The sequence below is a fragment of the Leopardus geoffroyi genome, chromosome X (assembly GCF_018350155.1).
Source record: "Leopardus geoffroyi isolate Oge1 chromosome X, O.geoffroyi_Oge1_pat1.0, whole genome shotgun sequence".
In the NCBI taxonomy this organism is placed as follows: domain Eukaryota; kingdom Metazoa; phylum Chordata; class Mammalia; order Carnivora; family Felidae; genus Leopardus; species Leopardus geoffroyi.
Genome location: NC_059343.1, coordinates 18,192,632 through 18,217,279, shown reverse-complemented (window position 1 = coordinate 18,217,279; position 24,648 = coordinate 18,192,632). Strand labels below are relative to the sequence as shown.

General features: G+C 45.2%; 2 protein-coding genes across 11 annotated transcripts in view; both read right to left on the bottom strand.

Annotated features, from left to right (window-relative positions):
• SMS (spermine synthase) overlaps window positions 1-16,224 on the bottom strand; it is a 54,471-nt gene extending 38,247 nt beyond the window's left edge. Inside the window, exon 1 of the mRNA XM_045471827.1 lies at window positions 15,828-16,224. Within this exon, the coding sequence (XP_045327783.1) occupies window positions 15,828-16,209 (382 nt within the window). The 5' untranslated portion in view covers window positions 16,210-16,224. The remainder of the gene's footprint in view (window positions 1-15,827) is intronic.
• A 305-nt stretch (window positions 16,225-16,529) lies between these two features.
• MBTPS2 (membrane bound transcription factor peptidase, site 2) overlaps window positions 16,530-24,648 on the bottom strand; it is a 103,977-nt gene continuing 95,858 nt past the window's right edge. For 8 of the 10 annotated variants that reach the window (XM_045471826.1, XM_045471824.1, XM_045471815.1 and 5 more), the window contains 4 exons: window positions 19,248-19,349; window positions 18,603-19,106; window positions 17,123-18,008; window positions 16,530-16,809 (listed from right to left, as the gene is read on the bottom strand). The gene's annotated coding sequence lies outside the window, so the exon portion shown is untranslated. Of the gene's footprint in view, window positions 16,810-17,045; window positions 18,009-18,602; window positions 19,107-19,247; window positions 19,350-24,648 lie in introns of all 10 variants that reach the window. The other 2 variants (XM_045471819.1, XM_045471821.1) reach the window with 2 other exon arrangements.

The following is a 24,648-nucleotide window of genomic DNA, read 5'->3' as shown; positions in this document are numbered from 1 at the left end:
ACAGCATTCCTCATGGGCTCCCTCTCACCCAAGTGCGTGCTCACAAGTATTTAAGGGTGTGAGAATATCTTTGAACTCACTTGGGATATGCTACATGTAATCACAAACATCAGTGTTGACAGACAGCAAGCCCAGATTACTGAAATCAAGTAATATAGAGAGAAAACCTTCACATTTCACAAGAGCTCAACACTTAATCCAAAGCAAGTTCCAGGCTCTGAGCTGTCAGCACAAAGACTGACACAGGGCTCAAACCCATGAACTACAAGGTCATGACCTGAGCTCAAGTCGGTTGCTTAACCGACTGAGTCATTTTTTTTTTATTTTTAAATTTTAACAAAGGGTCTTGTGCATCAGGAGACTTCTCAGACATTCAGAAGCCTAATAAATTTCCAAGGATTAAAGTGAAGGTCAAGCATGTGGTTCCTTGGGCTATCTTACGGCTTGGTCTTCTAGTCCCACATCCAGTTCTTTTTACAACAGCTGCAAGATGATTAATCTGACACAAAACCCAAGACGACAGCAATGTTCAGAGCAGCATGTTTCATAATAATGAAAAAGTGGAAACACCCCAATTGTCCATCAAGCTATAAATGGATAAACAAAACGTGGTATATCCATACCATGAACTATTATTCAGCCATAAAAGGAATGCAATATTGATATACGCTACAACATGGATGACATGATGCTAAGTGAAAGAAATCAGTCACAAAGGACCACATATTGAAGGAGTCCATTTATATGACATAGCCAGAAAAGGTATATCCCTACACATTAAAAGCAAATGAGCGCATGCCAGAGGCTGGGAGGAACAAGAGGCTAGGAGGAATAGGGATGATGGCTAAGGGCTACACATTTCTTTCTGGGGTGATGAAAATGTTCTAAAATGTGGTGATGGTCACACAAAACAATGTGCTGAAAACTACTGAAATGAATATTTTAAATGGGGGAACAGTATGGCAAGAGAGTCATCTCAATAAACCTGTCCCAAAAAATACAAACACACAAGCTGCACTTCCAGATTCTCAGGTACTGTGAAGTAGTCAAGGCAACAGAAAGTTCCAGAAGTCGACTGTTCCCCTACAACCAACCATAAATAAGCCAGGCCTTAGGCACAGGTTAAAGGGGCTCCAAGGGGCAGTCTCCTCTACCCATCCACCCGACCCATTAACGAATAACAAGTATCTGAGCAGCTGGTGTGTGCAGGCACTGTCCCAGGCAGCGGACATGGCTTTCATGCCACGAACACACACCTGCGGCCAGTCTCAGTGCCTCAGTTCAATCACTCAGTGCCTCAGTTCCATGCTATGTGTGGCATGGCCACTATAGTTAATAACAGTGCATCATGTATTTGAAAGTGGCTGGGAAGAGTGGATCTTAAAAGTTCTCATCACAAGGGAAAAACCTGTAATTATATATGGTGATGGATCTTAACTAGACTTCCTGTGGTGATCTTCACAAGATAATACAAATATCAAATCATTATGTTGTACACCTAAATCTAATACTTAACATCAATTACACATCAATAAAAAAAAAAATGCTTAGGGCACCTGGGTGGCTCAGGCGGTTGAGCATAGGACTTAGGCTCAGGTCACGACCTCACGCGAGGTCGAGCCCCACATCAGCCTGTCAGCGCAGATCCTCTGTCTCCCTCTCTCTGCCCCTCTCCTGCTTGCGCTCTCCCAAAAATAAATTAATATTTTAAAAATTCTTTTAAATTTAAAAATCATAGCAGTGATATAGGGCCACAAAACACAGAAAGGGACAAATGACAAACAATTTGGGGGGTTATTTTCCGAGCAGTTTTCTGATGTTCACAGAGAACCAAACCAAGGAAAAGTTAGCTACAGAAAGAAAGAAAAAAAAGTACTGACATTAGACTGACAACCATACAACACAACACAGAAATGACACCCAAGCTCTTTTCACACAATGTGCATTAAGAAACCCACATGAGGTTGTTTACAGTACCGGCCACAACTACTATTTCTTAAAACTCACATTACAGTACACTAGGCATACTGTAAATATGTTGCTAATTATTTCATTGCCCTGCCTTCCCTTCCCAGCTGCAAGAGAGCAAGAAAGCAAGAGAACAGTTCAAGAGGCATTTCCCGTCACCCCCAACACTTACTGCAAAGAGGCAAGAGCCTCATTCTACGTCTTTCCATGAGCCTTATGAACTAATCTCCTTATGAAATTAAAGAAGGGTTCATAAAAATATAATTTATGAGACACAATCCTAACCCCTCTTTATTCTGGAACCCAATACTGTACCCTCTTCTTCCTGGTACACCCATTTCCCCCACAAGGAGTCTTTAAATCAGCCACAACCCACAAGCCTCAGTGAGCACAGAGAGGGAAACACCCCCAGAGAGTGCCCACATTCTGACCTAGCCCACATGGGAGGCTAACCAGGAGTTATCAAGTAAGGCACAGAAAGGGGAGATTATGCAAAAGCCTGGCTCTCACATGGGGAGAATGGAACAATTTGTGGTCATGAGATGCTGGACATCTGGCCACCTGACCTCTCCCAGAAGGCATCATTTGAGCAACACAAGGCATGCCCCAGACTGCACAGGTCCAAGGTCCATGTTTTCAAAGAGGAAGTAGTCAACTCGGGGTAGAGCTGTGGAAGAGAGAAGACCACCAAGGCAGAGGACACAAAGAGGCCAGGACCACAAAAAGCCCTCTCTGGGGGCCACACTCAACCCAACGGTTAGAAGCCCCTAAAATGAGATGAAACCAGACCCAGCTGCAGCATAAAACGGATGAGCAAGGTGCCAAGAGGGGACTTGTAGAGTCTGAGGTTAGAGGACAGGAGAAGATTTAACCTAAGGCACCTGGACCAAGAAAAATAACCAGCCCTCACCTTCAGTTCACAACTGCCATCCACAGTCCACTGTGAGGAGTGGAAAGGTCCCAGTGGCCACCTGCCACCACCCCTTCATCTCACAAAGCAGAGAGATGAAAATGGGTTACAAGCTGGCCCAAGGTCAGACAGCAATGCTTTCCTTCAGCTCCACCCAGAAGGAAAACCAGATTTCTTCCCCAAAGTACTAACTGTGGGATTGCCGATTCTACTATCCAGGAACACTTAGCCAGTACCAGGAATATCCAGCTCTCTTCCCGCTAACTTTAGGTAGGCAGAGTGTCTTATCAACCATTTATATTTCCTTTTAATTTTTTTTAATGTTTATTTATATTTGAGACAGAGAGAGAAAGAGCACTAGGAGGGGAAGGGGCAGAGAGAGAGGGAGACACAGAATGTGAAGCAGGCTCCAGGCTCTGAGCTGTCAGCACAGAGGCTAACACGGGGCTCAAACCCACGGACCCTCAGATCATGACCTGAGCCGAAGTCAGCCACTTAACTGACTGAGCCACCCAGGCTCCCCTGAATCTTAATTTTTAGTAGGGGAGTAGATTCCATTATATTTATCATGATCATTAACACTTTTATTATAAATGTTATATTTTTATGCTATTTTTAATGTTGCCTTATATTTTTAATTTGTTTTATGAATTTTAAATTTGTTTTTCCCTTTTGAGTGTTTGCTTTTATCTTCTTCATTTCTTCGGAAGCCATATATACTCCTTTTGATACTGGTAAGTGTGACTTTTCAGTTTGAGATCATGACCTGAGGCAAAGTCAGACACTCATCAGACTGAGCCACCTAGGCGCCCCCCAGTTGTATTTCTACAAACAATTCTAGGGCTTATGCCCAAGCTTCCATGCCAGACTGCAAATCAACAATGAACAGTATTTCTAGAGATAAAGCGTTTGGAGTTCATGTTATCAAAAGAATTACATTTATATCAAAGCTGCCCCTGAGGCAACCCCAGGACCGTCTCTTCCTCCGGCACCTTCTCTTCCTCCGGCTTTGGCCAGGGCACACTCAGCAAAGTCAACATTCAGGATGGCACCCTCCAGAATGAACCTCCAAGATTACTCAGCACCCAGGAGGTGCTGGAACCATAAATGCCACAGAGATAAAGACAAAGGACACAAGTCAAAAACTCCCTGGACAACGAGAGGGGTGTGTACTATGATGGATTCCAGATGAGAGAAAGGCCATTGGGGGGGGGGGGGGGGTGTTGCTGGGAATCAGTGCTTGAATATTTTTCCAGATGGCTCTAAAGCAAGCCACTGGACTTAGATGGTCTAAAGACATGGGCAGGCAAACTTGTTCCATAAAGGGCCACACAGTAAAGATTTCAGGCTTTGCAGGCCAAATCAGGGCTGTGTCAGTCACCAGGAAGCCAAACAAAGGATGCCAGAAGAGCAAGATGTGGCCCAAGGGCCGAACTTTGTTGACCCCTAGTCTAAGGTCTTTTCCAGCTCTAAATTCCTAACCAACAGGCATAGGGACACTCAGCTGTTAATTCTACAACCTGAATTTCCAGAAGTGACGTTCTTAGAATTTGAAACTAGAATAATATGAATACTTCCTCCATTCAAGTTGGCAACTTATTAAATGCGGGGGGGGAGGGGGGAATAACAGCTAATAACCTATATAACTAGGACCCCTGCTTTTTAAGGAATACATAGAAGTAACATTAGCAGCTAACAGAGAAGCTGCACTGGAGAATGACAATATTTAAGAGTACTAGTCAAAGGGGCACCTGGGTGGCTCAGTCGGTTAAGTGACTGACTTCAGCTCAGGTCATGATCTCACAGTTCCTGAGTTCGTGCCCCGAGACAGCTCAGAGCCTGGAGCCTGCTTGGGATTCTGTGACTCCCTCTCTCTCTGCCCCTCCCCCACTCACACTGACTGTCTCTCTCTCTCTCTCTCTCTCTCTCTCAAAAATAAGTATTAAAAAATACTTTTTTAAAAAAGAGTACTAGTCAGCATTTTAAAGTCACAAATTGCTAATCTATGCTCCCACTTCAAGAACATAGACAAAGAGAAAAATAAACCCTAAGTAAACAGAAGGAGATAAAGATAACAGCAGAAATCAATGAAATTAAAGACAGAAAAACTAGAGAAAAAAAATCAATGAAGCGAAAAGCCATTTCTTTATCAAGATCACTAAAAATGACAAACTCTAGGCAAGATTGACAAGAGAAAAAAAGGAGCGAAGATAACAGATTGCCAATATTAGGAACAGAACGAGAGATATCAATACAGACCCGCAGACACCAAAAGAATAAAGGAATCCCACAAACTCTACACACATAAATTTAGCAACTTAAAAGGAAATGGGCCAATTCCTAAAAAAACAAACTACCATAACTCACCAATATGAAATAATCTGAATAGCTCTATAACTATCAAAGAAATTGAATCTGTAATTTGAAAACTCCAAAATAGAAATCTTGAGGGCCAGATGATTTCACTGGAGAGTTCCAAACATTTAAAGAGTAACACCAATTCTATACAAAATCTCTTACAGAATACGGATAAGGAATGCTTAACTTATGAAACTATGATCCTAATACCAAACCACACAAAGACAATCCACAAAGAGAAACCTACAGACCAAATATCCCTCATGAATATATAAACACAAAAATCCTTTGCAAATTATTAACAAATAAGAAATCAGCAATAAATAAAAATTATGTACCATGAACAAGCGGGATTTATTCCAGGTTTGCAAGGCTGGTTCAATATTAAAACAAAACAAAAATCAATGTGATCCACCATATATAATAAGACGCTAAAGAAAAATCACATTATTAATTGATGCAGACAAAGTGACAAAATCCAACATCCATTCAAAATAAAAACACACACACAGGGGCGCCTGGGTGGCTCAGTTGGTTAAGCGTCCGACTTCGGCTCAGGTCACGATCTCACAGTTCGTGAGTTCGAGCCCCGCGTCGGGCTCTGTGCTGACAGCTCGGAGCCTGGAGCCTGCTTCCGCTTCTGTGTCTCCCTCTCTCTCTGCCCCTTCCCTGCTCATGCTGTGTCTCTCTCTGTCTCAAAAATAAATAAACATTAAAAAAAAAAAAGAAAATGATACATCAAAAACACACACACACAAAAGCAGTAACAGAGGGGAACTTCCACAACTTGGCAAAGAGTGTAAAAAACCTAAAGCTAGCATTGTACTTAATGGCAAGACTGAATGCTATTAATGCCAGCTTAGCAAGGCACAGAGAGGTCAAGAACTTGCCTGAGGTCACACAGCTAGTAAGTTATAGATCCAGGATTCAAATTCAGTGAGTTTTGAGTCCAAAATCCAGTGCTTTTAATCACAACATCGTGTTGTCTTTCCTCAATTATAGTTGTGACAAGAATAAGTAATTTGTTCCATATAGCAAATCATCAACAGTGGTTATCTACTTCTAATAGTATTATAGATCTGGGTTCCCCTCTTTATATTTCCCTACATATCTTGCACATAGGCTAAAATGAGCAAATAATTTTCAAAACAAAAAAATTATGTAAAAAGACAAACACATAAACCATTACGTGACCAGCTCCTGCAGTTTCTTCAAGTAAAGCCAGATCCTTTATCAAAGAAAAAAACACAAGAGCTCTATTAACAATTTAATATTCACAAAATGCTTAAAAAGTTATGGAGATGTAATGCACAGCATGGTAACTCTAGTTAACACTGCATTATATAGTTGAAAGTTGCTGAGGGCAGATCTTGAAAGTTCTCATCACAAAAAAATTTGTTAACTATGTATGGTAATGGATGTTACCTAGACCTATGGTCTTGATCATTTCACAATGCATAAATATAAAATCAAAACATTGTACATATGAAACTAATATCATACATCAATTACACTTCAATAATTAAAAAAAGCATTCCACCCTGTACCAAGTTTAAGATACTTATATATTCACCTCTAGAAATTAAGAATGTCCATTAGCATATCAGTCATGCAGTTTCTTTTTTTTTTTTTTTTTTTTTTTTTGAGAGAGAAAGAGAGCAGAAGGGGCAGAGAGACGGAAACGAGTGAGAATCCCAGAAAGTAAGAATCCCAAGCAGGCTCCATGCTGTCAGCACAGAGCCCAATGCATGGCTGGATCCCATTAAGAGCCCAATGCACGGCTGGATCCCAAGAACCGTGAGATCATGACCTGAGCAGAAGCGTGAGCTGGTGAGCTGTGTGAGCTGACATGGTCTTAAACACAACAATGTCTTTGGCGCCTGGGTGGCTCAGTCGGTTAAGCGACAGACTTCAGCTTAGGTCATGATCTCTCAGTTTGTGGGTTCCAGCCCTGCACTGGGCTCTGTGCTGACAGCTCAGAGCCTGGAGCATGTTTCGGATTCTGTGTCTCCCTCTCTCTCTGCCCCTCCCCTACCCACACTCTGTGTCTCTCTGTCTCTCTCTCTCTCAAAAATAAATAAATATTAGATACAACAGGTCCTAGAAATTTTTCAGGATTCTCACTGGAGAAATGTCCATTCTAAGGAAATGGAGTCATGCAACACAAACACATGTCATACCTTAAAACTCAAGAGTGTTCCTTAAAAATTCTGCTTTAACTTAAAGAGCTCCTTTAAATAAAGACCAACCTTCAAATCACATGCCAATGCTTTACTTCCTGCCTCTTCTTTTGCCAGCAGAACTTGCCTTCTCTTTCAGTAAGTTAAATTCACAGGTCTTTATAACTGAGCATCTTTATCCACTGGCACAATTTCAAAGTACTCAGTATTGCAATTAGTGTTAGGTGTTTTATGTATCATTTGACACTCTTCCAAACATTTTATTGGACATCCCACCCAACAACACAGTGTGTGGGATTTTGGTATCATTAGCGCCTTCAAGCAGAGGGAGAAATTAAGGTGCATGTGAAACTAACCCAGAGGGTCTTCTGGAACATGCTACCAGTTCTTCCCAGCTCCTTTTGGGTGTACTGCTTGGCATATAAATGCAATTGATCGCAAGCATGGCCACTAGTTCAGTGGCTCCTTCCAGAGCTCAGATGACCGTATCAGTTTAATGAAATCCAGGCCCACCACAATTTAGGGCCCCCGAGTTGTTTTTCCTGGGGTCTGGAGAAGTGCCTAGTTGTAAGGGTTTCAAAGAGCATTTGTGCCATGGTTTACATACTTGGTTTAAAGATTCAATTGAGGAGGTTTCCCGACTCTTCAAAAAGAACTGAGCCTGAAAGTAAACTACCATGAAATGGTGGTTGGAGTGGCAGCACACACCAGCAGGCTTGGGTTACAAGTGCAGTGAGATGGCGGATTAAAACGCTTGGAATGTGTGGGACTCCAGATACTAAACTCAGGAACAGCTTCACTGAACACGTTTTTAAACAGATGCCCAGCCACAATCCAGGAACTTTCTAACCAATCCTTACCTGCCAAGGATTAGTATGACCGCGTTGGTCTCAACTCAAACGACAAAGCCCATAATTCCAAATCCTACCCAGGTACCGAGCCTGACACCAAAAGCTCTAACTTTTCAAAGCTATGAGACCACAGCACTTTGTTCCGTCCATCTCCCAACAAAGTACCAAAGTCCTGTGTGACCATTCAAATACAGCCCATTTCATTATATTTAGATGCAAAGATTTCCAAGCTGCTAACTCACGCACTGCAAAACCTTCCATTATGTTTAGACGAATTTCTTATGCTCATTTAATATATTTTAGAGAAAGTGAGAAGCGGGAACAGGGAAGAGCAGGGGAGAGGGGTAAACGAAGAGAGAGATCTCAAGCAGGCTCCACACTCAGCACAGGGCCCAACACAGGGCTCGATCCCACAACCCTGTGACCATGACCTGAGCTGAATCCAGAGTCGGACATTCAACCAACTGAGCTACCCAGGTGCCCCTAAATATCAATTAACATAAATATCAATTAATATCTTAAGTTTTTTTCAGTTTCCAATCTGGGAAGTTAAAAAGAACATTCTATTTTTATTTGCTTCTCTCCTTGTTGGGTTGAACACCATCATGTATACTTCTATGCCACTTGTATGTTTTTTTCTATATTACCCAAATATGATTTTATTTAACGGTACACTAGTGTCTAGTCATAAGACCTTTGGTTTGTTGTTTATTAAAAATATTAAGTTTTTGCCATACATGATGCATACATTTTCTATCTTAATTTTAGCCAACTTAAAATCAGCTTGCCCCTTCAAAAAAACACAAAGTGTCCACTGTTGGTTACTAAGTTGGAAAATGCTATCCTTAACAAATGTCACACGCAGGACTTCAGAGTACTTGAAAATGCACCTCTCATTAGGTGGAGTGGAGATTGTTCCTAATGCCTGGATTATGGAGTCAATTTCTTAAACAGGTGTTATCCCTTCCACAGCACTTAAAATTATGATAGAGAACCACCAAATAACTAGATGAGGCTTCTTGAGATAAAGCACAAAGTAATTTTACCATACACTACCTCTACAGGTTTAAAAAAATGGGTGTAACTTTGGAACTACACCCTAAAAAGATTCATTATGGTTTATACAATTTTTTAATGGCAAGCTCACAAAACTAATTCCCAGCAATGTGCAATTACTCAGCCTGGAGTCAAATACAGCTTCATTAGTGCAATTAAGAATCTTTGCAGAGTTGGGGTAAAAAGAGTTTAAAAAAAACAAAGTAAGAGTGTGCCAAAGGAAGAGAGATTCCAGAGACCTCCCCCAAACAGTCCATAAAACATTTGCAAACAACATTCAAGTTGAAAGAATACCTAAAGGACAAAAAATACCTCACCCAGAGCTGTTCAATTCCTAGTGTGGGTGCCTCCCAGCTACTTGGAAGCACAGGGAGCATGAGACTCAAATGTGTGTTGGGGGAGGGAGAACTGAGTAGAAATGGAGAACTGAGGGATGATACGGAGTTCTGCCTTTAGCCACAAGGAGATGAGGACACACTGGAGGCTTTTTAAATGAGAAACGGGACAAGGAATCTGTTGAGTTTCTGGTGATCAAGCCCATCCCCAAAATGGAGACAAACTGGGAGACTGTGGCCAAGAAGTGTAGCTGGGAAAATGGCTGAGCAAGGAATTGGGTGTAGCAGGTAAAATGCACAGGATTTAACTGGCAGATTGGTGCCTGAGATTGGGGGATGCCCCAGGTTCCTGATACAAGAGTTTTTTGTTTTAATGAGGATCCTATTATAGTGGTTCGTGTACGTAATTAGCATCAGAATTAGTGGAAGGAAGCTGGCTAAAAATGCAAATTCCAGAAACTCCCCCCCAGCCCACACCATGATTTGGCCAATCTAGAAAAGGACCCAAGCAGGCACTCCCCTCTTCCCAGTCATCAGCCCCCTCAAGGCTTCATTGTTAAAGCCGGTGTTGAGGGGGCGGGGGTGTTGTTATCACAATGGTAGATAAAGTGTGATAGGGTAAGAGGAATGATAATGCTGAGACAAAGGGGAAAGTTTTCTCCTCTTGAACAATAAATAGTAGCAATCAAAACTGGATTTTTTTGGGGTTTCAACCACACAAAGACGATATGCTTCTACCTGAAAGCAACTTAACAAATACAAGCAAAGAGTGGGAGCTCCAAGAATGGATGGAAGGTTCGGAAAATCAAGGAGCGAAGATCACCAGAAGCCATGGGCTCAGCTGCGTAGGAAATGCTGGCCAAGCCCTCTGCTCTGAACCAACCCCAGGGCAAACCTTGGAGGAAGGTAACACCCTCCCTCCCTCTAGAACTACTCATGTGTGTATAATGGAGACTTCCAAAAAGAACCAGATCAGTCACCTGGATTACAGCAATGACCTAGCTAAAAATTTACTTTGGGGATTCTCTACCCCAGCACCACTGATGTCTTGGAGTGTCAATGTTGGGGGCGGGAGGGATGCTGTCCTGTGCATCGTAGGGTGTTGAGCATGCGTCCCTGGCCTCCCCACTCATGATAACCAAATATGACCCCAGATACTGCCAAATGCCCCCAGGAAAGCACGGGGGTCGGGGGAGACAGTGTTGGGAATCACAGCCTCAAACTAAGAGGCTTCGCAGTTGTGGAATTAACAAAGGCCTTGGAATCAAATAGAGAAAGCTTTCAATCCCAGCTACCACATTTATAAGGTGAAAAACTTCAATGGGCCTATTTATTCATCTTTAAAATGGGGATAACAGGACCTACCACAGGGTTGTAGTGAGGATTACGTAAAATAACGTGTAATGTGCTTAGGGCAATGCTTAACCCAGGAGGCAACTAATAAATACTGGCTTTTATGTTTTCAAAGGGTGTCTGTCTTGAAGAGGAACCAGGGATATCTGCTTACAGCTCTGGCCTTGAGTGGAAACCTACTCTGCCTAAAAGAAACTACACAGAAAAGACAGTCTCCTTTCTCTCCAGCTTGTAGGGGCTCTGAACCAGGGAGCTTTTGGACTCCCCAGGGGCCAGTAGATAAAATTCAGGGGGTCTGTTAACTTAGATGAGAAAAAATATGCATCCTCATTTACACTAGTTGAAATTGAGCATTTTCTTCAATTATGCTTGTAAAACCACCTATCAACTATACTGGGCTATTGTCACCAATAAAATCATTACAGCTTTTTCTTACATCACAGTTGAAATACCGACTTTCTCAGCTCTACCTCGAAATTATGGAAGTTATTAGGCCTGATGCCAGATACTGTGTTATTTAGTATGCTACTGAAGATGCATATATTACTATGCTACATATGTGGGATTTTTTTTATTCTGAAAATTGTATTTTAAAGTAATTAGGTTACTTTATGCATTTACAATTCTTACTGAGGGGGCGCCTGGCTGGCTCAGAAAGGCATGAGACTCTTCATCTCAGCGTCATGAGTTCGAGCCCCACGATGGGTGTAGAGGGGGCTTAAATAAATAAACCTTAAAAAAAATATATAGCAAATTCTTACTCTGAGAAGAGCTCCACAGTCTTCCCTGATGAGGGTCAAAGGCACAAAAGAAGAACCCCTACCCTAAACCTTTTTGGCCAAGCCTATAATCCCCAAGCGGCCTTCTGTTCTTAATTTACTAAACAACATCTTTGTTATAAAACTAATTTCTGAATTGGATTAACACAAGTCACTTTTGGTCCCTATATAGAGACCAGCGGTCCAAACATGAACATAACAGCATCAGACAGGTTTCTTTACTCAGGACCCATAATGTGTGCCTTGTTTTCCCCTAGGGTACTTAAACTAGCTTTCAATCTTTACCATAACATCAATCGGGTCCATTTAACACTTACTAAACATCTAGGATGTACCAGAATTGTGTCCAGGATACAGACATTGGGGTCTGCCTTCAAAGACACTCCCAGCTCAGGGGAAGAAATGAGGCATGGAACTGCTAGACCTGAGGGCTGACCAGCCAGCTAGAAGACTGTTGGCTCTAACAGGGCAGGCAGAGGCCATGTGTACCACACTCACCTCTGTGTACCAAGGTAGGGGTTCTTATTTTGTGCCTTTGACCCTCATCAGGGAAGACAATGGAGCTCTTCTCAGACACTGCCTAGCGTCTATGACTAGGAACAAAAACCATGTGTCCTCCGCCAGCCCAGAGATGCTTAAACCATACAAACATGGGACATGTTGGTTCTTGTTCGCCTCAGCTGAGAAATCATAAAATATTTTCTGGGTTCAACAATCTAATACTTTACTGACAAGATGACCAAAGATGAAGTTTTGTTTTTAGCAAAAATTAAAATTTCCTGAGTTATGTCATCAGCCACAACACTAAAGAGGCACCACCAGGCCCAACCTATAATTGTCCTTAGTGGCCCAGTGGCTGCTGGGTATCAGCTGGCTTGCACTCTTAAGTTATATGGAATCGCAATGTAATAACTAAGTGGTTCAAGTTTAATTCCATTAAAATCACATCATGGAACTCGAGCATTAGGAAGGATTACTGACAAATGGGAAAAAGAACATGAATCCAGGCTCCACAGGCATTTGACTCACCCCTGAGTCATATCCAGTACTCACCATGCCAAGACTAATGCCTTTTGACTCATTATCAATTAAAATAAATGTTTTTGGAGACGTCACACACAGGTGGTAGATTTCTCACCTAGTGCCCCTAAATGAAAAGTAGAACGGGGGTGCCTGGGTGCCTTACTTGGTTAAGTGGCCAACTCTTGATTTCAGCTCAGGTCATGATCTCACCATTTGTGAGTTCGAGCCTGGCATCAGGCTCTGAACTGACAGGGTGGAACATGCTTGGGATTTTCTCTGTCTCCTCTCTCTGCCCCTCCCCAGTTTGCGCTCTTTCTAAAAAATAAATAAACATAAATTATGAAAATAAGAACTTATAAGATCCTACTCTAGCCAAATCCCCTTATTTTCCATGTGTATACACCTACAGGCAGCAAGGGTGACAGGTCTCCCCCCCAAATCAAGTGATGGGGGAATACAATAAGAATCAGAGTTTTCTTACTCCCAGAACACTTTTGTAGGGACTCAAGAACTAACAAAGATGCATACATACACGCCTCCCTCTTTAGTAGTATTTCTTCCTAGAATTTTCTTCAGCTTGCCATCAAAATTTTTTCATCTTTGGGGTGCCTAGGTGGCTCAGTCATTTTTAGTGTCTGACTCTTGATTTCGGCTCAGATCATGATCTCAAGAACCATGAGTTTGAGTCCTGCATCAGGTCCCGAGGCTGCCAGCCAGAGCCTGCTTGAGATTCTCTCTCCCTCTCTCTGTCCCTACCCAATTCGCATGCGCACACATGAGCTCTCTCTCAAAATAAACAAATAAACTTAAAAAAAAAAAAAACACAAAACTTTCTCATCTTTAAGACCAACAGATTGAGAATTAAGGATAATTGGCTAGGATTTTTTTTCTTTAATTAGATGCCACTTACACACCTTGCCAGCTCAGAACCTTCCAGTTTCTCCAGCTCCCTTCTAAACTGTGATATGTGCCTATGTTCTAGGTCTATGGTTCTCTCCCTCTCTAGCCAGTATCAACCCCAAGTGTTAAAGTTCTCTTGCTTGGGGCGCCTGGCTGGCTCGGTCAGTAGAACACGTGACTCTTAATCTCAGGGTCATGAGTTCAAACCCCATGTTGGGCGTGGAGCCTACATAAAAAAAAATAATAAATTTCTCTTTCATTTTCTTCATAGGGTGAAGGTTTCCCCCCACTTTCACAACGGAACACAGATGCCCATTGTAAGCCATCATTTCAACATAGAACACTTGAATGAAGCTGAAAGCTGTTTAAGGCTTCAGGCAAGGACACAGATGGAGAGAATGCCATAATCTTCCAGCCTCCTCCTGAGATTACCGTTCTTAAAGCCTAGAAAAACCATGCTCAGTAAGTACAGGTGAGTGTTCACAAATGCTTACTACCAAGGACACTTCCTAGACTCACCTCTTAGCAACTGGATGACCCTGAACCACTATTTATTTCTTCCTCAGGCCTCAAGCTCATACATCACCTCTAAACTGAGTATGCAAGAACCTTCAGTAACCACTAATCCCTAAAATTGGCAGGTCAATCACTCAACAAAACCTTAGCTATCTCATACCCCACACTAGCTGCAGGTCCCAATCACCATTTTATCTCCTGGTTCTCTCATTTGTATCCCTTCTCTATACCCTCAACTAAGAAATGCGGGAACTAAAAAATGCTTTGTTTTCTCCAAGTCACTTCCCAACCACCCGAATACACTGACATTACTTAACAACCTTGTATGTTTTACAGCAACTCCCTTAACATTAAGCTCTATAAAGTGTGCACCGTCCTCCCCCACTTTTTTTTTTCTTAACCACCGGGAAGGGAATACTCGGAAAGGCTGAGACCTAAGGCCAAATTCACATGCAGAGTCAATCAAGAAAGATGCAAACCTAGGTCTTGCTTCTAACCCTGAAAGGTTTTTTTGTTTTTTGTTTTTTAATTAAATCTTTGCCTTTGGAAAGCCTTTAAACTTGGGAGAGAAACGCAAAGTGAGTATTCAAAATTTCAAGGAAAGAGAAAGTGAGAAAGTTAAAACCTTAAGTGGGAGCCGAAAAGGTTGCTCCATCCAATTTGAGGAAAACGGTGAAAAGGCGAGATACGGATGAGACGCTACAAATGGAATGTACGGGAAGCGCTGATTCAAGTCTGCAGCGCCTAAAGGTTTAAAAGCCACCAGAAAAAAGGCTGGCAGTCCTACCCCTCCCCCCTCCCCAACACACACGAGAAGCACCTAGAGAAACCATGCAAAATACCCTTCCCCTTCTTAATTCCTACACACAGCTCCAACTTTCCAGCTCTCTGTTGTGGCCGGCTCTGTGTTCCAAGCCTCCTCAATTGGGGGAGTTATAATTCCCGCGCCCAGATCTCGCCGCCCGCCCCCCGAGCAAGAATCATCGTTTCCCCTCCCGTCCCCCACCCCCCCCCCCGCCCCGTCTCTTTCCGCGGGACCCGTCTCCTACGCAGTCTGCTAAAGAATTCTGCAAGCGCCGCGCGGCTCCCACGAGGGGACCCCGCGCCCCGGGGTGCAGGGAATTTACCCGCCTCCGAGAACAGGAAAAGGTCACGCGGGCGGCCCCGCGAGGCGCACGCCCCCCCCCCGCACCGCCACCCCAACGGGGGCCCGCGGACGTGGGGGGTGTTCCTCCCGAGCCACGCGGCGCAAAGGGGACCCTCGCAGCGGCGACCACGCCCGCGTGGGGCGCGGGTGGGCGACCCGGGCCTCGAAGGCCGGCGGCGCCGCCGGCGGAGGGGTGCGGGGAAGGGGCTCCTCCAGGCCCCACGCTGCAGCGGGGACCGAGCGCGGTGCGACCAGGAGCGCGGCCTCCGCCGGGTCGCCGGTCCACGCGGCCCCTCAGCGCGCTCGGCGCGGCAGCGGGAGAGACGCCGGGGCCGCGCGGGCCATCCGCATTGTTCGGCCCGCGGCGCGCGCCCCGCCTGGTCCCCCCTGGCCCCGGCCCGGCGGGGGCGGCCGCGCCGGGGCCGGGCAGGTGGCGGCCGCGCGCCCTCACCTTTGGCGCCGAGCATGAAGTCGAGCGTGCTGTGCCGTGCTGCTGCCATAGTGAGGCGAGGCCCTGTGCCATGCCTGGGGGAGGCGGCCACGGGAGACTGAGGGGCCGTGCGGCGTGTCAGGCTGCGTCCGGCGGGGAGTGCGCCGCGCCCGGGAGGCCGAGGGTAGGAGGTGGGAGGGACCGCTGGGAGCGATCCGGGGCGCGGGGGCGGGGTCGGGCCCGCCTCCGGGAGGGAGGAAGCGAGGACGCCCGCAGCCCCGAACTTAGAGCGCAGGGTGTGGGGCCTCGCTAATGTAATGGTGGAAACGTGGACGCCGTGCTCCCCGGCGTGCGTCACCAATGGCCGCTCCCGCGCCGAAGATCTGGCGGGCGCTCCCGCCATCCGTTAGGTCACCTTAGGTTTGAACAGCGCAGCACGACTTCCGGGGGGCCCACCCCCTACACTTCCCCCAGACCATCCCCCAAGCCAGGGCCCCTCTTATTTCCTGGCCAAGTCCAGAAAATCAAGCGCTAGTATCCACCCTGTAGTCTAAAAGTACTGCCGCTTTTTCCTTAACTCTTCGAATATTACAGTTAAACCCATTAGAATTATTGCCATTATTATTAGCAAGGGTCGGTTTGCATTTCAGAACCAAAGAGAAATCTCTTGGGTATTTAAGTTACCTGCGTTTGCATGAAAAATGGGAATGGTGGAGAAGCAAGTCGGAGGATAAGGCTGTTAATGTTGATTTAATTACAGATTTCAGAGTTGCTCCACCATTTCGGATGCCTCTGTTGGAGGCAGTGAACCTTTCCGTTGTGGGCTTGTCTTTGAGTTGGGGCTTATGGCTGGTGTTCAACACGATGTGGCAAAGGAGAGAACATCAATTTCTGCGCACTGAAGCCCTCCTTTATTCCACTGACAGTATTACTAGGCAAATGACTCCATCATCCCATCAGTCTTCTGTGAGTCTCTGGGCGTCCGGAAGCTCCACAGGAATTGCTGTAAAAGCAGGACAAAGTTTAAATCAGTGAACTCATGTACCCCCGTAAAAGCAGGAAGAACCTAGGTATTAAACTCCCCTCTCCTGCAAGCAGTCCATAGTGGCTATTCCTGAGTCCTTCACCTTTCTACAAGGAACTGGGCAGTGTCTTCATAAGTGATCTTTACAAACTATCCCATTAAGAACTAGATTTCCTTTTTACCACTTGCATTTACCTTTTCCCACCCACAGCCACCTGTTTGCTGCTCTGCGTGTTTTCCTTTCTTCTGGGATCCCAGGTTCTCAATTTCACGAGCTATTCTGTTGTCTCACCCTTCAGTCTCTACAGCTTAGTCTGCAGCTCCTGCTTTCATCCTGGGATATTCTCCAGTTCTTGCCACTCCTCTGGAGTCAGGTCAGGGGGATACAGTTGTCCCTTGTCACACTGCAGGAACAGTAGGACTCCAAAGGTCTCAAGTGGGCCGCTTGCCAGTCAGTGGCAGGATGGGCCTCTAGGGCATGTAACCTATGCGTTGGCACAGGGCCTCACGCTCAGAAGGGCCCTGCACTTGGTTTCTCTGCTCTCACTTTCTTGAAATTCTTAGTAATTTTGAACAAGGGGCCCCGTGTTTTCCTTTTGCACTGAGCCTGCAAATTATGTAGCCAGTCCTGCTCAGCAGCTTGTGTCCTGTGGTGCAGGCAGCAGTAGCCAGTGTAAGTGCCTCACCTTGCTTGTGCAAGGTGTGAAATAGAAATGAAATTCCTTGAGTTGCTTTGCCACTAGCTCATCGGATAGCTGTAACAAACATGGAGTTTAACAACAATGCTTCGCGACGTTAGCACAACATCAGAGATAAATGGGCCTTGAAATGGAGCCGTCTTGTTGAGGTAATTTTAGGAGTTATTGTAAAGATGCTCACAATGTAGTGTATTACCTACCAATGACAGAATCCTGGCAAGATTATTAAAGGTAGGTCATGAACAGGAACCAAGGTCTTGAGGCCTCTTTAAACGTCTCCAACTGGGCTGTAAGTACCTATTTGGATTCTGGAATGTGTTCTCATTGTCTGGGTTTTATAAGCTAGGCCCCTGGCTTGGAGGCCAGGATAAATCCTGTTACAGGATGAATAATCATTTTGTTTGTGGGAATTGTTTGTGTTACAATTGACCAGTGTATCCTGTGCAGCTTTTGTCACACCAGATAATTCAGCAACATATCCTGCAACAGAAAAGCAGGAGAAATTTACCAAACTACTGTCTGCACCCTTTTTTTTTATGTTTATTTATTCATTTTTGAGGGAGAGACAGACTTCGCACATACACGAGTGGGGGAGGGGCAGAGAGATAGGGTAAGAGAGAATCCCAAGCAGGCTCCAAGCCACCAGCGCAGAGCCCCACGAATTCACAGAGCTCCAACTCGCCAACCGCGAGACCATGACCTGAGCTGAAATCAAGAGTCAGACGCTTAACCGACTAAGCCCCCCAAGCCCCCACTGCCTGCACTCTTTTTTTTTTTTTTTCAATGTTTATTTATTTTTGGGACAGAGAGAGACAGAGCATGAACAGGGGAGGGTCAGAGAGAGAGGGAGACACAGAATCGGAAACAGGCTCCAGGCTCTGAGCCATCAACCCAGAGCCTGACGCGGGGCTCGAACTCACAGACCGCGAGATCGTGACCTGGCTGAAGTCGGACGCTTAACCGACTGCGCCACCCAGGCGCCCCGCCTGCCTGCACTCTTGAAACAACCTCCTAATCAAAATCTTGGCGATGGTGAAAATGTGGATATCAGGGATTCATATCCTCTGGCCTGACCTTGTCTGCTCTTGGCTGAAAGTGAAGTCTGACACAGAAAAGCAGCCCCTGCCATATGGGAACTGGCCCGGGCCATCTTCCGATGAACATAAATAATTCCTCAGAACACCAACATCAGACAAGGCCACTCTGTGACCAGGATGGGACAAGACAAAAACAAGACCACTCTGTAATCCTGTCCGAACACGGAGAACAAGTGAACCTTGTCCAAACCACAACAGTCTCCACACATCCCCGAATCCCGGCCAATAGGAGTGACTGCTGCTCCTTTACCCATCACAGCCTTTCTCTGGTCTTCCCTGCTTCTCGGGAAGATGCATGAAGACCCCCTACCGTGGAAATCCCTCACTTCCAGCCAGCATCCAATCCAGAGATCACCTGGCTTCCTTAAACACTCCCCTAAAGCCCCTCCCACCGGGGTCCTGTCCGACGCGGCTCCCCGTGATGCACGCTGTCCGTCGCTGCCAGGAGAGGAGAACCGCTTGTTCGGCTCCAGGTGTGTTCCTGTGGGCGAGAGATGGCTGGAGGGTAGTAACAATAGTGACAATAACATGAATGAAGTCTGTACTTAGAGTGAAAAATGCGTAGGTGATCCTCTTAACAAAACGCTACTTGTGTTAGGTATTACTCTTACCCAAAACTCACCTTCACATGAGTCCACCTGCTTCTTCGTAGTCAGGCCAACTTGGACGTCTGCAGCAGAGCTTTTATAAACTCGGAGTCACACTGCTCGGCAACAGTAACTACCTAGAGGGAAAAAGGAAGTCAAAAATAGAAAAAGACTCCGGGTGCCTGGGTGGCTCAGTCGGTTGAGTGTCCAACTCTTGATTTCGGCTCAGGTCATGATCCCAGGGCCATGGGATCAAGCCCCCTGTCAGGCTCCATGCTGAGCATGCTGAGCATGGGGTGGAGCCTGCCTGGGATTCCCTCCCCTCTCCCTTTGCCCCCTCCCCTACTCTTGCACTCTCTCTCTCTCTCTCTCTCTCTCTCTTTCTCTGTGGAAAAAAAAAGTTAAAAAAGAAAATGGAAAAAGGCTCTCCAGTGAAGAGGGGAAGGTGGTGACCGTGGCAGGGAAACAGAGTGCTAACTGGAAACCTCCCAGGCTGTAAGAACCCAGAGGCCACCGAGCCTTCCTTGTGAAGGGAGGTGGGGGGCAGGGTGGGGTGGGGACCAGCAGCCCTTAGCAGCTGCACCTGCCATCAAAGCCACTAGCCTTTTGTTTAACTGTTTTATTTTTTCTGTTTTCAGCAGTTCACTTGGGACTCATGGAGACACTCTGCCTCCCTGCCCCCTGTGTGCAGCTGTGGTGAAATCACTTCCTCTCTTAAAAAAACAAAACAAAACTCTGGCCTTAGCTCTTAGGGTTGAAATGGCTGACAGAAAGCCGTATCACTCCCCCACCATTTTTCAGATAAATGTGGGCCTGACCCAGTAAGTTAAACGTGATGTGAATTTCTGATTAAAAAGTATGTAACTGAGACTGGCTTGGAATCTTTGACACAGCGATTCTCAACTTTGCCTGCATACTGGCATCACCTCAGGATGAGGTTAAAACCGGCTGCTGCCCGGAACCTGACAGAGGTGCCACCCAAACATGGGGATTGCTAAAGAAAAACCCAGCAGATTCCAACACAAAACTGAGTGTGCCACTGCAAAACCAAAAAGCAGTGTGAACCACAATACATACAGCTACACACCCACAAGGATAGTTCTGATATAAATAAATACATTATGAAAGCCAGAAAGTAACAGGCGTCAGCAAGGCCATGGAGAAATTGCAGGTGGAAATGTGAAATGGTGTGGCCACTCTGTAAAACAGTTTGGCGAGTCCTTAAAAACTTAAACGTACAGTTACCATACGATCCAGCAATTCCACTCTTGGGTACGTACCCAAACAAATAAATAACAAATGTTCAAACAAAAATTTGTACACAATTGTATTTACAGTTGCCAAAAGGTAGAAACAACCAAATTCCCAGTGATAAATGAGCAGAGATAAACAAAATATCATTCAGTCATAGAAAGGAATGAAGGACTGACATAAGCTACAACATAGATGAACTTCAAAAACATCATGTTAAGGGGCGCCTGGGTGGCTCAGTCGGTTAAGCATCCGACTTCAGCTCAGGTCACGATCTCGCGGTCCGTGAGTTCGAGCCCCGCGTCAGGCTCTGGGCTGATGGCTCAGAGCCTGGAGCCTGCTTCCGATTCTGTGTCTCCCTCTCTCTCTGCCCCTCTCCCGTTCATGCTCTGTCTCTCTCTGTCTCAAAAATAAATAAACGTTAAAAAAAAATTAAAAAAAAAAATCATGTTAAGTGCAAGATGCCAGACAAAAGGACAAATAGTGTATGATACCACTTGAAATGTCCAGGACAAGCAACTCCATAGAGATAGAAATGAGGTTAATGGTTGTGGGGGGAGGGGACAATGGGTACGGGGTTTCTTTGGGGGTGATGACAATGTCTTGTGTCTTGGAATTAGATACAGCTGGTTGTTGCCCAACATTGTACCTGCACTAAGTGCCAGTGAGTTTTTCACTGTAAAATAGCTAATTCTGTTATATAAATTTTATCTCAATTGAAAAATAGAAAAAAAGACTTGTAGCTAAACCAAGTTTGTAAAGTAAAGCTATATGGAAATTTTTTAAAGTTTTTTTTTTATGTTTACTTATTTTTGAGAGGGAGAAAGAGCCTGCGAGTAGGGAAGGGGCAGAGAGAGAGGGGGACAGAGGATCCCAAGCAGGCTGTGTGTTGAGAGCAGACAGCCCAATGCGGGGCTCGAACTCAGGAACCATGAGATCATGACCCGAACCGAAGTCAGAAGTTTAACCGACTGAACCACCCAGGTGCCCCCTAAGTTTTTTTGTTTTTTGTTTTTTGTTTTTTTTTTAAGTAGGTTTCATGCCCAACATGGGGCTTGAATTCATGATCCTGAGATCAAGAGTCACTAACTTTTCTGACTGAGCCAGCCAGGCAGCCCTGCTATATAGAAATTTTTAAGTGAACTTCATTACCTCAAGCAAATTTCAAGCAAATGGCAGATGGGATGGAGTTGAAGTGAGATATTCACAAAAATGAGCAAAATTGAAGGCTGCTGGGAAACTAGCCTCATGGTTGTGGTTTTCCCAGAGAAGAGCATTCTTCAGTTTCAAATGCTTTCTTAATCCTTACAATAGCCCTAAGGAGCAGGTGTAATTATCCCTATTCTACAAACAGGTTAACCGAGGTACAAGGAAGTTCGATGGCTAGAAAATGGTGAAGCCAAGACTAGAAGCCAGACAGGTGGCTCTCTAGTCCGGCTGTTCACCCCTTCATGGTACCACCTCTGATAACCCTGCCTGTGTCTCAACATGTCTGCACTTTCTTACAGCTCCGGAAAGCCAAGATGTATGAGTCCACCTGCCTCCCCCCAGCAGGTGCCCCTCCCCATCGGGGTGTGTATGAAATTGGAGAGGGTGTCCTGCCTCCCTCCTCTCTGGAGCTACTGCCTATCTCCAGCAAACAAGTCCTGGGGTGAATTCCTAACCCACCTCTTACTAGCTATGTGACAGTGAACAGGTTCATCAAGTTCTCTGGGCCTGCTTCCCCACCTCTGTAAAATGTAAAATGGAGCTAATAATAGTACCCACTTCATAGAGCTGTTGTGAAAATTAACTGAGTAAATACATGACAAGCACAGAGGGTAACATCTGACATGTGACAAGCATTCAGTAAATGGTAGGTAGAGACGGTGATGAAGATGTTGATATCATTATTAAGGCACACCTTACTCTCAGCACCATGCTCCTTCAGGACACCTCTTTTCACCAGTGCTTGGCATGTTGCCTGGCACACAATAGGCCTTCAATATCTGTGTCTTTGAAATAAACTGAGGACTAGAACATTATGCTTGACACCCCAAAGGACCCCAAGCAAAGAGCAGGTTCTCTGGGTTCAGAGGTTGGGGAGGGAGATGAGGATAGCCCGTGCGATTTCCCCACTCTGTTCCTCATCGTTTGACCCAAAGTCCCACCCCCCAGAGTGCCAGGCAGTCCACAGCCTATTCAGAAGCCCTGAGAAGTTTGTTGGTAGAACTCTGGATAATTATTTAAGACAAGTAAATAACAAAACAGGTTTTCCTCAAGACAGTCATAATCCTCATTTTTGTCCCTGCTGACCCTTTTAGACCTAGCATGCAGGACACAAAGACATGGAGAGTCAGTTCCTGCTATTACCCTGCAGCCGCTGTGTTTACCCCTGCAGACTCACAGTGCCCTGAGATGTGTCTGAACACCCCCAGAGTATTCCCCCAGCTTGACAAAGTCTGACTTAGAAGGAAAACTGACAACCTGAGTCTCTGTCACACAACCCGAGAAGATACACCAGGCCAGCCTTTTTCAAAAATGTTTACTTATTTAATTTGAGTGAGAGTGTGCATGAGCAAGGGAGGGACAGAGAGAGGAAGAGAGAGAATCCCAAGCTGGCTCCATGCTCAGCACGGAGCCCGACGTGGGGATCCCACAACCACAAGATCACAACCTGAGCAGATATCAAGAGTCAGAAGCTTAACACACTGGCACCCCGGGCCTTTTAAAAGAACTACCACTTGACACAAAGCCCCTACGTGAAATGCTGTCCAACCCACTCCATTTCCTCCTCTCCGCTCACTTCCAGCAAAGAATGACACATTAGGGGGAGGGAAGACTTATTTATTGCAATGCATTACCTAAGCACCTATGCCCAAATAATGACATAATTAAAAGTGTTACCAAAGAAAATAATGGAGTGTAGTTGGGTCCAAAAGTAACGCCTGGCTTTTTGTCTGAATGAAGCATTTAAGTACAGCTGTACTTGAAGATGCAGCTAAATTCTCAACTCTCAGTGCTAGTTAAATGTGTATTTTTCTGTAAGAATGATTCCTTACTTCCTCAGTCGCTAGAGACAGTTCATAGAATGATTAGAATCAGGGGTTTTGTCAGCCAGCCTGGATCCTAATCTTGATTCTTCCATTTGCTGGCCGGTGACCTTTGGCAAATGATCTCATCTCTCCGCGTCTGTTTCTTCATCTGTGAAGGGAGTATCCCTCTTTCACACAATTGTCCTGAGGATTAAGTGAATTAATGGAGGTACAGCACTTAGATCAGTGCCTAGTGTGTAAAAAGCCCCATAGAAGGATTAATTACGAATTACTAATGAGTTAAGACTAATGTCTAACTGGTAGTTTCCTTTGCCCCAGTCCACATGGTGAGTACATGGGTGCTTACAGAGCAACTCCCATTTCAGTTGCCATTTCTTTACGGCAGGGCTAAAAGATTTCCAAAGCCCGCAAAGGGTCCATTTATCTTAAAATGTATTTGATACAGGGGCGCCTGGGTGGCGCAGTCGGTTAAGCGTCCGACTTCAGCCAGGTCACGATCTCGCGGTCCGTGAGTTCGAGCCCCGCGTCGGGCTCTGGGCTGATGGCTCAGAGCCTGGAGCCTGTTTCTGATTCTGTGTCTCCCTCTCTCTCTGCCCCTCCCCCGTTCATGCTCTGTCTCTCTCTGTCCCAAAAATAAATAAATGTTGAAAAAAAAAAATTTAAAAAAAAAATAAAATGTATTTGATACAGCTCAACACTCAGAGGTAGTCCCTGAAGCTGATTGCACTGGGATTGGAGTGGAGCTGCCATTTTGCCGCATGGCAACGCTTTGCCCTTCTACCTACCGGTCCCCTGGGTCTTTGTCCTTACCTGAAACACCTCCTATGACCAGTGGAAAGGCCCACACGTGATCATTCAAGGCTCAGATCAATGTCAGCCACAGCCCACTCACTTGCTCAGCCGTGTTCCCACAGCGTGGCAGTCAGCTCTTGTACTTGACCTCTGTTTCTCTCCAACCAACACTCCTTCCTTATTTGGACTAAAATCCAGTAAATTTGAATGACCATCCATGGTCAGGTGCTTGTTAGTGAACCAGGGACCAGGGACCTGGATCCTGGTACCCCAGTTTCCAATTCAGGGCTCTTTTCTTTAAATTATATTGCTCTTATGTCCATCTTCCACTATTGAATACTGTCCACTATGGGCCAAA